This window comes from Manihot esculenta, chromosome 6 (assembly GCF_001659605.2).
Source record: "Manihot esculenta cultivar AM560-2 chromosome 6, M.esculenta_v8, whole genome shotgun sequence".
In the NCBI taxonomy this organism is placed as follows: Eukaryota; Viridiplantae; Streptophyta; class Magnoliopsida; order Malpighiales; family Euphorbiaceae; genus Manihot; species Manihot esculenta.
This window is the reverse complement of record NC_035166.2, coordinates 24,548,030-24,561,678: the sequence shown is the minus strand read 5'-3', so window position 1 is coordinate 24,561,678 and position 13,649 is coordinate 24,548,030. Positions and strand designations below refer to the sequence as shown.

Below are 13,649 nucleotides of genomic sequence, written 5' to 3'. Positions count from 1 at the left end.
TCCTGCCATTAGCTCTGTTAGACCTAAAAAAAAAAAAAGGAAAATTAAACAGCATCATCTTCCTAGAAAAGTGCATGTAGTTCTGCTAGATGTTAATACGTGCTGTATAGCTTTCCATTTAGCTGGCTTTTAGTTTTCCCTTCAGCTTCGAGTTTCCATCCCTTGATAGCAAAAATAGGCAAATTAACCAGTTGTATGGATAAAAGTCTCAATCAATTCTTAAACTTTTCATCGAAATCTAAATAAACTCGGTTTGATTTTTTTTTTTTGCCGTATCAAATTCTAAACTTTATATTTAAACTTTATATTTCAGTCTAAGCAAGTCATTAATCTAATAAAATATATTTTTCTTAATTTTAAAATATTAAAAAAATTAGCATTTTTATTTTTATATTTTTATATTTTTATTTCAATTAAGAATATTAAATAACTCTTTATATTTAAAATTATAAAAAAATATTTTAAAATTTTTTTTATTAAATCTAAACTTTTTTGGACTTAGAAAAAGATCAAATTGGACTTATTTAGACTTTGATAAAAGGTAAAGGGCTGATTTAAACTTTTTGTCTGTTTTGTACTCATACTACTGTTAGTGGCTACATCATTTACCAGTCTTCAATTTGGATTGTTTTCTGTTGCTGCACAAAACTTGATGAGGGTTTTTCCTTTTTCCCCTTCACACAGTACATCAACTGATGAATTTATGCCTTTCATGGACTCATCTATACTATGCAAAGATCCCAATATATATATATATATATATTTATTTATATTTATATAAAATACTGCATGAGCTCAGACTGTCTTAAACTAGAGAAGAGGAACTCCAAAAGATTCTAGCAATGATTTTACACAGATTATATCATACATTATCACATAGATCATCTCACTGACAAATGACATGCAACATTAATATTATATAATTCAAAGATGATCCAACAGCAAAAGATTCATCCTTCACTTTGTTTCCTGCCCAACAAGGACTCAAACGGAGGTTGACTGTAAGTTCCATTGAGAAACATGCCACTAAGCACCTTATACATAGCTTCTGTGAGGTGAACTCCATCCCAGTTTATGTACTGAGCAGGATTCCGACAAACACTAGCAGAGGCTGTGCCACATGTAGCAAACCCATTGAAGTTGTAAGGGGGATCTCCTGATCCACAGCAAGCCTTAAAGGTCTCCATGAACCCATAAGCCTTTGGATTCTTTATAACCGTGCGGTAGGCGTTCCAGAAATCAAGATACGCAATTGTAGTATTGGAAAATTTCCTCCTGAGATCTTGTAATTGAGCTAAGTAAACGGCATTGTGGGTACTGCTTTGATCGTTTACACTCTTCACACACCCCATATCGTCTCTGTCATCTTCAGGAGCTAGCGTCATAGCCAGTGTCAAGCATCCTGTGGGAGGCAGACCTTGGACAACAACGTTTTTCACACCTTTGCTCAACAATGCCTGCAAAAATTCACAACATAAGGCGAGTTCCAGATATTTGGGAAGCAAGAGAAATATTTAGCAAATGAATATTGTGTCATCACCTGTAGAAAGTTAGTCACGCTACTGATTGCCAGTTCCCTGATGGTGTCTCCAGGTACTGACGATCCAGTTATATAAGCATAGTCGTTAACTCCAATTTCACCAACCCAGATCAACGCATCTTCTAATGCTGCTCTGCACTCAGGGCCAGACGAAACTGGCCCTTTGCATCCCTGCTTTTCTAAGAACTCATTGAACCAAATCATCTGAGTTTGGATAGACTCGGGAGTAATATCCAGGGTGAGATTGTTCTTAACAAAGAATGCGTGATTTATTAGTGTAGAGCCAGCCACAGCAAAATTCACCCCATGAGTTGCATTGCCTTTGAGGTGACGATATGGTGGCAAATACGGTAAGGATAACATTTCAGCTGCAAAATCAATCATGAGCCGCCCATCGGAGTAACGGTTCGTGGAATGGTGAAAGAAGGTGCTGCCATATGGAAAGCTAGAGACATGGCCAAAACCGCTGGGACCTGACACAGACCTGGTGTTTCCAGTATCCGTGAATGAATCACCAAAAGCATAGATCTTCTTGAAGGTACGTGGAATAGAACTAGTTGGATTAACACTAGAAGCAAATATTGAAGAAGAGAGGATGAATATAGCAATGAGCGTAATTTGGAAAAAGAGATATGAAGAAGCTGCCATTTTAGAAGGCCGTTTCTAGTTTTGCAACTTCTTCTCGTCTTGCAAATGCAGCTTTTATATTTCTCATCTCTCTGCTGTAGTGGCAGATTTGTAATTTCTCTTCAAACATTGGTAGTTGACAAGTGCAGTTAAAACAACGATATTAAATGAACTTGTTATTCTCTTAGCTGAAAATTATTATTCTTTTTATTCAAAGTTTTTAAAGGGAGAAAAAGTATATTTATATTTAAACATTTTATTATGAAAAATTATACGGTAAAATCATTGGTAATTATTCCTATGTGATACAAAAAATTAATAGAAATAAAATAAATATATAATTAAAAATTATAAATAAATTAATGAATATTATAAATTTTATAATTAACCAGTATATTTTTGTTTTATAAAAAAATATAACTACTTTTACACAACTCTTATTTTATTTATTATACCATACATTACAAACATTCTATGTTATAGAACCATTTCACTCTATAATTTTTTTTTATTACTCAACGAGATATAAATATTAGAAAACTAATTCTTTCATTAAATTTATTAAGAAAAAGTGTATATAAAATTGAAAATGAACAGAAATAAATCAACTTCAGAAGTTGAGATAAGATTGTTAAGATCTTTATACTTAACACAATTTACCTATCCTAAACATTAATTAGATACAATTGATGGCGACGGATGGATTCCAAATCACAATAAGAATCCCGTGTAACTTTGAAAAACAAAGAAAGAAAATCAGACTGTTTGACAAAAGACATGTGCATTCGGTGGTGGAAAGGTGGCCACCTCAAAATTTGTTGGAGCATTAAATGAGCGCGTCATGCAAAAATTAATACTTGAATGCTATTTCATCAAACAGTTGTTTGCTTTAGGCAGTATGCGCTAATTTAATTACCAGCTTTAGCGTTCTTATCCACCCGAGTTTTTTTCTTTTTGAAAAATTATCCACCTTTACATATATATAGATCAATATATTCAATTTCTATGATAATTAATTCATTTAATTACTATCTAACAGTAAATGTCATAGACTTAGTAAGATACTGTTTCCCTGCGTAAGAAATTATCGAACTTCTAGAAATAAGTGATATTAGCTATACTACCTGAACCGTCTAGGGAAAATTGCGCCATTAAATATGAGGCTATTTTGCTGCCAGAGATTCAATATTAACTATATTTCTGTGGATACTTGATGGATAAATCACAATAATTATGTAGAACCTTGAAAAATAAATAAATGAAGAAATTAGAAAATAATTTCATTTACGTATTATATATGTATAATGATTATACTTCTAACATCTGCTTTATAAACAAGCGAGGCAATAATTTTGAGCCATTTCTGATTCATGCCTAGGGGTAAATTGGGACTGAAAACGAAAGTATTCAGTTCATGGTGATTTCAATTTCATCACAAAAGGAATATAGGATTTAAAAATTTATTGTTCAATTTAATAATCTTAACAAATAACTATTCCAAATTCCAAACCCTTGAGCACCATATAATGATCATATAAAACATCTAAATAAAGAGTAGAATCACTAGCTTGAGAGATTCCCCACATAGTTCATCTTTACAAGGATTGCAGAAAGACCATCGCCATCATTCCACAAGTATATTAACAAATAATTGGAGCGGGTGGTGCTATGCGTGGCATATATGGAAGTCAATTAAAGGAAAATTGGAACACTATGAGACCATGAAGTTAAAGCAATGAAACAAAACCGCCTCACTTGTGACCAAGTTCACTACTCAAATGCAAGCCACCAGGCTTCAAAGCCTTGAACAAGGAGGAAAAATTATTAGTTGTACTGCTACATTTTTACACAGCTATTTGAATTCTATTAAGAAGGAATACATTATTACCACAAAAGTTATTACAAGTAAAACCTGTAAACCTCACAAGTAGACCATCCAATTAGTTAGGCATTGAATCAGACATCAACATTAGCTTTGTTTCCAGCAAGGATGAGAGAGATCTCCAGTCCCCGGCTAAATGCTTGGTTAAAGAGAAGGCGAGACTGGAAGGTAGAGATGAATGGAAACCATGATAAGAATGCGATGGGAGCAAAAATAATCATACCCATCCCGGCATCATACAATCTGGCAAATTCCCGCACTGAATCCCACAAGCCTAAACTCCAAACCACCCTTTTCCAAGTGACAGCCAACTGTTTCATAGAATCAAAGATCATATATGCTAGTCAAACAATAATAAATGAACACGCATATTACAACCAGATAAAGCAACAAAAAACAGAGTGAGTTTCTATCCAAATGCAACCACAGAGTTGGCTTCCATGTGCAGTATATTCCCAATTCTCATGCAAGCCACTGCTAATTTATAAGAAGTCTTGCTAAAATAGAAAAGAAAACTGAGAAGGCTTCTCTATTAAATCATCCTGACTATCATTGTTTAACATCAGGCCTTTACGCTTTTTCTCCTATTGTCTGAATTAAATTCTTTCCCACACAGACTTCAAAATAAGAAGAAAGCAGGTAGGAACAAGGGCATTATGCATCTTGGGTGAGACCACCAAAGTTAAATTCAGCCACAAAAGAGAGCACATGGGATGATGGCATAAGAATACACATTCTCAAATTTCTTTTCAGCTCACTTATAAATAGGCAAAAAGGTGTTGCTTATTAATGAACAAAGAAAACCATTTTCATCTGATTTAGAAAAAGAATTCAATATATGCAGAAATAAGAAAACCTTAATTTTCATCTGATTCAGAATAAGGTTTCAACATATGCAATTTACTTTTTGCACATCATACTACCTAAAATAACTTACCGATAAGATTGCCCATCCAGTAGGAATAAAAGCCAGTAGGCTCGCAAAAAGGTCTGCAATTGTTAGATCTGTGAATGCAACAACAAGACAAAGGGCTGCAACAAGTCCTATAGATGTAACCCCTTGTATGAATCGCATGAATAGCTTGAAGTCGATGCATTCCTCAAACACGCCCTTCGATTTTTTAGGACTATATGTAAATATCTACAAGGAAATGCGGCATAGAACATGAGTATCATAAAAGAAAAAGTAAGCATCTCGCATTAGGAGCTGTTTTCAGACTAAAACTGATGCAAACCTTAAATATCATGACGATGAAAATCAATACGATCCAGGAGAAGCCATAAATCTAGAAAATGAAAAAGAAGGAAAAGAAAGAAATTGTCAAGATAATCAAAGAGCTATACTGCCAAAAGCTAAATTACTCAAGCTCATAGTGTACTTAAGTAAAATGTGATGTCTGCAACTACCCCACCAGCACATGAAACAGTAAGAACTTATTAGTAAAGTCATCTTTATTCTTTTATTTATTATGGAGAAAAGAGAACAGAAAGCTTGGAGTTTCCAGTTTGAAGTTCCAAAGCATAGAAGGATATCATTATGAACTATGAAGTTCCAGAAAAGGACAAGTTCCCAGTGTTAATATGGCATGAGAAACCCCAGAACAGAACAGCAGAGAAATAGAGAACACACTAGAAGAAGAGTTAGGAAGACAGAAGAAGGGTTTAATGAGAAAGAATAGTCTTCCTGTTAGAATTCTTGGATTTCAGATTTCAGCTCCTTGATACACCTATGTCTTTCCCTGGTAATTCAAAATCTCCATCTCAGCCATCTTAAATGCGTCATGATTGATACTGTATTGGGCCCTCAACGAAAGCAATTTGGAAGCAAAGCCCAATGCTTACAGCTTGGACACCAATTTGTTACAAGAACCCCCAGAAAAGAACAGCAGAGAAATGGAGAAGAGTAGAAGAGGAGATTGGAAGATAGAAGAGATGAGAAGAGTTTAGAGAGAGATTAGGGAAAACAGAGAAAGAATAGTCTGATTGATATTAGAATGCTTGGATGATGAATATAGATACTTCTTCTAATTATATCAAATCTAGTAACTGCTACAACTATATAACTACTTTAACTAATCAACTGATTCTACAACTGCTTCCTCTCATTTCCCTCAACTAATCTTTCTCTCCAAGACTGCTCACAACTCCAGCTCACTTCACATTCTTATTTAGTCGATCAGTCAACTCTTCAGCTCTTATTTTCAGCTGCTGCTCTCTTCTTCCACCCTCTAGACCACTTATATGTAATATTATTTGACAGTTTGGTAAATTTATCTCTGGAAATGCCAAAATAAACAACAAACAAAAATATAAAGGGGGAACAAGGGATGAGAAGATTACCGTAAGAGATGTGTCCTTTCCTGTGAGATGGAGTTTATACACAATGCCATATTGAAACATGAGAAACCGCAAGCTCAATATGGTTTCTAATATCCGACCTCTTATAGTTTGGATATGCATCTGAAAAAAAAAAAAGAACAGGTTAAGTCCAAACAAAAAGGATACCCAAAAAGGAATGAAGCAAGTAGTAAAAAGAAACAGCTCCAACACACAGGATAAACCTTTTCAGAAAAAAACCTCCAACCTTTTAGCATGATGGATAATATACAGGGACAAATTCTTATCCATCTTAAAATGACAAAAGTACAATTTCGTACATGTTAGTTTGGCATTAAGCATCAGCTTGATTTTTGCAAGATGAAAGGCAGGAAAAAATCACTATAAAAATATAAAAGAAAAAACAAACCTGCTCTTCGTTCCACCATGATTCCCAGCTATCATCGCCTTTCACCCCTACACCACCTTTATACATAAGCCAGCTGGTCCAATTATCAAAATCCTCAACCGTCCTGTTCATGAAGCCATGATAACATCAGAATCCGAAGAAAGTTTCAACTCGAGGGGAAAAAAATGAAGACAAACTGACATGTTCCCATTGGTAACATTGGAATCTGAAGAAAGTTTTAGTTCTCAAGGGGGAAAGAAAAAGGATCGACTGTCCTGTTTATTAAATCATGGTAACATCAGACTCTGAATAAAGTTTTCTTTGGAAAAAAAAACAGAAGCTTACTAAAGAATGGACAACTCAACTGCTTAAAATCACAAGCTAGAAAAAAAATATATATATATAAAAGAAATCTTACTTTTGCCACTCAAAACCTGAAGGATTGAATATGTATGGAGCAAAAAGCCATGAGATGACAAGAAACCAACTGCTAAGGGTCAACAAAATAAAGGATGTGGCACCCCCATCCGTGTATCCATATGCAATGTAAACTATAAGAAGCAGTGCCACTTCAAGCCTGTGAGGAAACAATTTGGAAGAACTCTTAGTAAATTAATTTTTCACGTTGAGACTTTTGATCTGAATAAAGCCAGTCATAAGAAAAAAGGCAGGGTAATGAGTGATATTTGCAAAACAAAATTAATGATAACTCCTCATGTAGATCTCACTTACGCTTTAACAAAATGACTTCTCGAGTAAAGCCTGTAATTTTCAGCAAATTTGATATGACGAACTACGAAGCCTCTACCAGTTGCTCTATACTGTTGGTAAAAGTTTTTCAAAGGGATGAGAAAGCATGTTTCTTGAGAGGGGGGGGAGGGGTGTGTGTATGTGAGAGAGAGAGAGAGAGAGAGAGAGAGAGAGAGGCACAGGGAAACAGAGAGAGAGAGATTTACCTTTGCACCTCCATGGAGGATAGTGCGTCCAAAATAATGAGTTCTTGTTCCCAAAGAAAATGTGAAGAAGACTGAACACAACTGAAGTTGCATAGTAACAAAGCTAAAAACAGCCTGCAATTGTGCAGAAATTGCCAGATTGGAGAAGTACATCAATTACACGAAAAAGCTCCGTGTCAGCAAATAATAAATAATAATTATGAAGAAACAAATGGTAGATAAACATATACAAGCTAGTACAAATATAAGAAATCCAATGCAAATGCAGTTGCATGGCACTAATCTGCAAAACACTAATAACCAAACAAAATGGACTAACCTTCAGCAATCCCAGTTCAAGTATAAAACCCATTATCATGGGGACTGCAGTAAAAACTCCAATTTGGACCAAGAATTGTGCATTCAGAACAGCTTCAAAAGCAGTGTTACCTAACAGCTTTGCTTCCGTTGAAATTGCACTATCAAGTCCAGAGAAAGCCTGAAAGTATTGGAATGTTAATAAGATTTCCTTACCTATATGGCATAATAAGCTCAGAAAATAAGTTTTGACCCAAAAGAAAAAACAATTGACATTAATGTAATCAAACAAGAAGCTGAGAATGTCATCAAGGTTTTCGCTTTGTTAATGTTGAAGAAGATTAGTATGGGAATATCACGAGCAAAAATTGATGCTTAAAACAAACAACTCCTCTTTAAGGGCTTAGTTTCCCAAAGAGAAGTAGATCTAAACAATGTAACTTCATTTTAGATGCAACTCTGACTGAATATACAGGCACTCCGCAAGCATCGGTAAGCCTGTAATGAGACCACCTCAAAAAAGTACAAAGTAACACGTCCGCAGAGTCCTAAAAGATGTCCCTGTCGTGGTTGCAAACTAAAGTGTGAAGCAAATCTGAGTTGGTCACAGAAGTAACAAAAAAATTTTAACTCCAACCCTCGTTTTGCGAAATTCCAAATTAGGTGGAGGGTTATGAATGGTGGGTATATAGAACCCAGATTAGTTTGAAGCATAGTCACAAGAATTTCATTGAATTTCTTGCCACATTAATATTAAAAACAAAAAGAACTAAATTCAAGAAATATATTTGGTCACACTCTTCTTTTTTTTTTTTTTTGGTTTAAAATTTAATAAACCTACCTAGTTAAAGAGAATTCTCCAAATTATCAAAATTCTAGAAATATATGCGGCTGTGTTATCTATATCGCATAAACTGTTAATATTAATTGCTATATTACAAAAGGATATCCAACATCCTACCAACAAAATATAAGACCAAAATTTGATCTTACATGTTGCAAGGCTGTGAGAAATGTATTGAAAAAAGGTCTAAATCCAATTATCAAGCCAAAAAAAGTCATATATTGTCATTGTAATATAATTTGCAATTTTTAATAATCTTTCTGCATAATGCAATTCCTACAATATGCCCAATCCCTTGGCCAGTGGAATTTTAAATTCAAACCTTCCCAATTTCTTAATTTACAGACATGAATAACAGAACTAGAATTCATAAAGTTCATGTTGTAGTCCAAGGATAAGGCAATTGCCAATGCTGCCATTAACTTTGATGGAAAATTAAAAGCACGAATGGAAATAATTTTAAATGAAAGGTCTTTGATGTCAACCAAAGAATTCTAGTTCGTAGGTGCTAGGCTACTGCTCATATTCATAGAGACATAATGAAAAGAGAAATGAGGGAACTAAGTGAGGAAGCACTACACCCATCCACAAACAAAACTCTAGCACATACAGCACTTCTATTTTATTTCTTCCGAGAGACAAACATCAGGTAGTTACATGAAGAGTGACAAATTGCCAAACTAATTAATCTTCTTGTCTCTTTTATTTTCTTCTCTTTCAGACGTTCTATTCCTATCCAACTGTGCATTATGGGGTTTATTTTTCAATGGTGTTTGTTTCCACCAGGTTTACATAAAAATAATTGTGATCTTAGCTACAATACCACTACTAAATAAAGAAGCAAGATAAAGAGTATAAATTAAAAGGGGAAAAAGCTAAGGGGGGGAAAAATAAGGATTGTTGAGTTACCAGGTAAACCCTCCCATACAGGAATATGTATACCGTCAAAACTGTCATCTGAGTTGGAGACAAAATTTTGTCAATATTTAAGAGACGAGCCACGTGAAACCATCAAAAACATTTGAAAAGAAAAAAGAAAAGGTCCCTGTAGCAACCATACCATTGTGCAAACATAATATCCAACAGTTGTGAAGTAAAAAGAGAGCATTCTGAAGAAATCAAAAAGTTGTCCAAGCCTATACACATCCCTGCTTAGGACTTGCTCTCCATTTCCTCCAGCTACTTTCCCTTCGAAAAGGGCAATCTGGTTCAATCCAACATCTCTTCCCTTTCCAACCTACATGAAGCAAACTGTCAAAAGAACTGGGAACTATCATTTTGCAAAGCGAAAAGAAGAATAATATGACCTAGAAATACAAACCTGAATGTATTCATGGTGAGTAATATTCCCTTGCCTTAATGTGGAGTTAAACCCTACAGATCATCAATTATATTAAAAATCAATAAACAATCATAAACTTAAGTGAGCATGTTCAAACCTTCATAAAACACCCACCCCCCCCCCCCCCCAAAAAAAAAAAAAAAAAAAAAAAGAGGGAAAAGAAGAAGAGAAAAAGAAAGAAATTATGTATATACAAATGATTTCTAGTGAAAAAGATCACAAAAGGCATGATCAGGCAATTCAAATAATATTGAGATCTTATTATTAAATATTAAAAGATAACAACAAGCAATATGAGACATCTCCTAATACATTCACTAGACCAAAAAAAAAATACCAAGAAGAAATGGAGAAAAAAAAAGTGAAAAAAAAGGTAAAAAATCAACAAACAAAAGACTGAAAAATAAAAAACAGGTTGACATGTAGGTTGAAGAAAAATAATGAAGGGCAAACGTTCAGGAACTGAGCATATGGCTGCCTAAAATGCATGGAAACACAATAATATAAATATTAGAGCATTGCCACTTAGGATCACTCAAAAAGGGAGAGAGAGGGAGGGAGAGGAAGCAACTTGCAAGTCTTATGTATATATATCTATTGGTCCGATGGACCTGCAAATATCAAAAGTTAAGACCAATAAATTGACAACTGAAAATACATGTAACCAATACATTAACATATAGTCAGCTTTGGTTAACTTGCTTTTCAATATCTTAATAACTGCTCCGAGATAAAAAAAAGAAAAAAAAAAAGCAATAGGCAGCGGCTGGTTTGATATTGAAAAGCAGAACTATAGACCTGTGGAAAGCAAACGCACACTCCTTGCATTTTAATTTTTTTACATTTCTCACCTGAAGTGAATTCATGAACTTACTATTCTATGTTAATTATTAATTGTTAAACATAAGAAGATGAAATCTACAGAAATTACTTTTCAGCAAGGAAGAAGCAAAAAAGAACAGATAGTGACAATAAAAAAGTGTTCAATATCAAATATGTTGCCATTATCAAATCAAGAACATTTTCAAAAACAATAGAAACTTTAGAGGCATATAGGTGTCACTTCACTAACACAATGCCATAATCAATAAATTTCCACATACTTCACATGCATGATACAAAAGAGGTGTCAACAGATTCAACATAGCAACTTTTTATGAACTAGCTATGCAGAAGAAGAAAGGAGAGGGAGTGTGGAACAATTAGATGTGCCATCCTCAAACACTTACCTGCAAATATATCTTCACTGATGTTAATTACTCGTGATGCCTTGCTAATGCCACCTCGAGTTATGTGAAATACCCGATCAAAAACATCCGGGTGGCCATAATGCATACGGACTCTACAATTTTTTTAATGGAACAAAATGCTCATCAGTATTTATTTGAAATAGGAAGATCATATTAAAAATCCTTTTCACAATAATCTTATAATTTACTAGATAGACCAGACAAAGAATGCATTTATGACATACTGCAGAAAGTACTGATAGGCATTTGCATAGATAGTAATGTTGAAGACAACATTGTCTCATTTCCAATTAACAATTCATGACTACATTTGAATGGGTATATTTCAGTGGATAAATGAATACAGATTATCAAATTCTCTGTAAAGACTAACATAGAATAGTATTTGTAATGCATAGCACCATCATTTATGACAACAGCACCTCATAAAATCGCCATGCAAAAAAAGAAATCGTCAATTAAATTTTATATAAATAGAAAATAGAACAGGTTATAAACTACTTACTTGAGAGGGTTTGCCAACACACGTTGAGCCAAGGTCACAAAGCTAGTCTCTTGATTGGACATAAACCAGGCCAAAGAAGAAACACTGAATACACAAATTTAAAAACATTAAGAAGGAAGATAATTTAGAGCAAACACACCAGATAGCCAGTTGCACGAAAGAGTGCATGCCGACCTTCCTGTAAAAACATGTTCTCTCACACCAAGAATAGTGGGAGGTCGAATGCCATGTTTTGCATGAAATTCCTGAAGAAGATTTCTCATTTTCATTGCCTCCTCAAGGTAGTTGTCCTATACAAAGCATATGTATTAGATTGCACAATGTCAATCCAGGCAAAAGAATCCTAAGCAGCCCAAAAGATTCCAAAGTGTTCTTTGGAAAGTAAAATAAGGAAGTCAAGCGTAGCATAAAGCCATAAACCTAGTAAGCAACCTCCACCAACTAACGGGAAAGGAAATTAATACAAGTAGCAAACCATGAATACTGCATCATGAAGCATTTGCTATGGAGCCTTCAACAAGCACCACAATCAACCCAGGTACTACCAAATCCATAAAAGGTTTTTAGATGAGATTCAAATCCCACAAAACCCAATAGACATCCATCAGGCATCAGCCCAGACATATAAAGAGACAAAACCTTCATTATTTTAACATCATGTCTGCATTTATCATACACGTATGAGACATAATAATGATAAATATTGTAAATATATCTTTTTCATATGTATAAAACAGGCCTCAACAGTTGATCAAGGTTTCATCTAGGCTCTCATTCATGCATCAAATTTTCATAATTGTTAGAACTACAAGAATCAGACACATCCAGATCATCATAAGCACTGTGATTCTTTCTTGTTACATTATTAACCTTCTTTACCTTAGACCAATACTCACGTAATCTATAGAAATGTGGTAATGCTAAAAACACTACCAAATAAACATGGGAGTGCAGAAAAACAAAAGGCTTGCTACAGAAAAATCTGAAGCCTATGCCAAGTAGAAACATATCTAGAAGTATCCCTAGTTAACATTGACTTTAATCCATCAAGAGAAAAGGAAATGCAGAAGACCAGTGATGACCATCTACCAAAAGAGATGCTGAGATGGGCATCTAATCCCACATAATATCCTGCATAAGCAAACCTCAATTCTCCCTGAAGAGAAAATATGCAGGTCCCAACCTCAACATGAGATCCTAGATAATCCTACCAAAGTACATCAATACAACTTGACTTTGAACTCTTAGGTCATGAACCAAATTTGAACCTCATGGAAGAAAAGTCTCAAAATGCTAAAATTGAATATTGGGCGAATATAGCCAATACAATCTACTGTTACAACTGGATCAGCACTGCTTTCATTGTCAAATTAGCAAAAATAGAAAAACTCGACAACATTAAGATTCATGAATCGTTAAAAAAGTTCAAATCCTACTTGAGATTCGATTCATTCTGAATTCTTTAATTCGGACTGAAAGGATGACTGAATAGACAAATTGTACATCACCCTTCAATTCAAATCAGAAAGAGCAATCTCTCTTTGCATAATATGGATTAGATGAATGTTTGAATCCATATTAGCAAGGACTCTTGCTAATTTGAATTGATGGAGCTGCACCAAAGAAAAGAGTAGAAGTAGCATCTAACTCTGTGCATGCGTCACTCGAATCAGTGGTATAC

At 34.4% G+C, this 13,649-nt stretch overlaps 2 protein-coding genes across 3 annotated transcripts in view; both read right to left on the bottom strand.

The window, feature by feature from the left end:
- Nucleotides 1-801: 801 nt before the first annotated feature.
- Nucleotides 802-2,232, bottom strand: LOC110616797 (GDSL esterase/lipase At3g48460). Its single transcript, XM_021759289.2, has 2 exons — nucleotides 1,541-2,232; nucleotides 802-1,457 (listed from the first exon to the last, which is right to left on the bottom strand). Exons 1-2 carry the CDS (start codon nucleotides 2,186-2,188, stop codon nucleotides 951-953), a joined length of 1,155 nt encoding a protein of 384 aa, XP_021614981.1. The 5' UTR covers nucleotides 2,189-2,232; the 3' UTR covers nucleotides 802-950.
- Nucleotides 2,233-3,894: 1,662 nt separating this feature from the next.
- The window catches only part of LOC110617464 (callose synthase 10), a 52,935-nt gene continuing 43,180 nt past the window's right edge, over nucleotides 3,895-13,649 (bottom strand). The window contains exons 37-51 of one of the 2 annotated variants that reach the window (XM_021760245.2): nucleotides 12,143-12,258; nucleotides 11,969-12,052; nucleotides 11,443-11,555; nucleotides 10,193-10,245; nucleotides 9,932-10,108; nucleotides 9,781-9,828; nucleotides 8,050-8,208; nucleotides 7,731-7,844; nucleotides 7,507-7,595; nucleotides 7,193-7,351; nucleotides 6,796-6,898; nucleotides 6,390-6,509; nucleotides 5,285-5,335; nucleotides 4,987-5,190; nucleotides 3,895-4,360 (exon numbers count right to left, since the gene is read on the bottom strand). In XM_021760245.2, the coding sequence (XP_021615937.1) occupies nucleotides 4,124-4,360; nucleotides 4,987-5,190; nucleotides 5,285-5,335; nucleotides 6,390-6,509; nucleotides 6,796-6,898; nucleotides 7,193-7,351; nucleotides 7,507-7,595; nucleotides 7,731-7,844; nucleotides 8,050-8,208; nucleotides 9,781-9,828; nucleotides 9,932-10,108; nucleotides 10,193-10,245; nucleotides 11,443-11,555; nucleotides 11,969-12,052; nucleotides 12,143-12,258 (1,827 nt within the window). In that variant the 3' untranslated portion in view covers nucleotides 3,895-4,123. Of the gene's footprint in view, nucleotides 4,361-4,986; nucleotides 5,191-5,284; nucleotides 5,336-6,389; nucleotides 6,510-6,795; nucleotides 6,899-7,192; nucleotides 7,352-7,506; nucleotides 7,596-7,730; nucleotides 7,845-8,049; nucleotides 8,209-9,780; nucleotides 9,829-9,931; nucleotides 10,109-10,192; nucleotides 10,246-11,442; nucleotides 11,556-11,968; nucleotides 12,053-12,142; nucleotides 12,259-13,649 lie in introns of those variants that run through there. The other variant, XR_006351083.1, reaches the window with a different exon arrangement.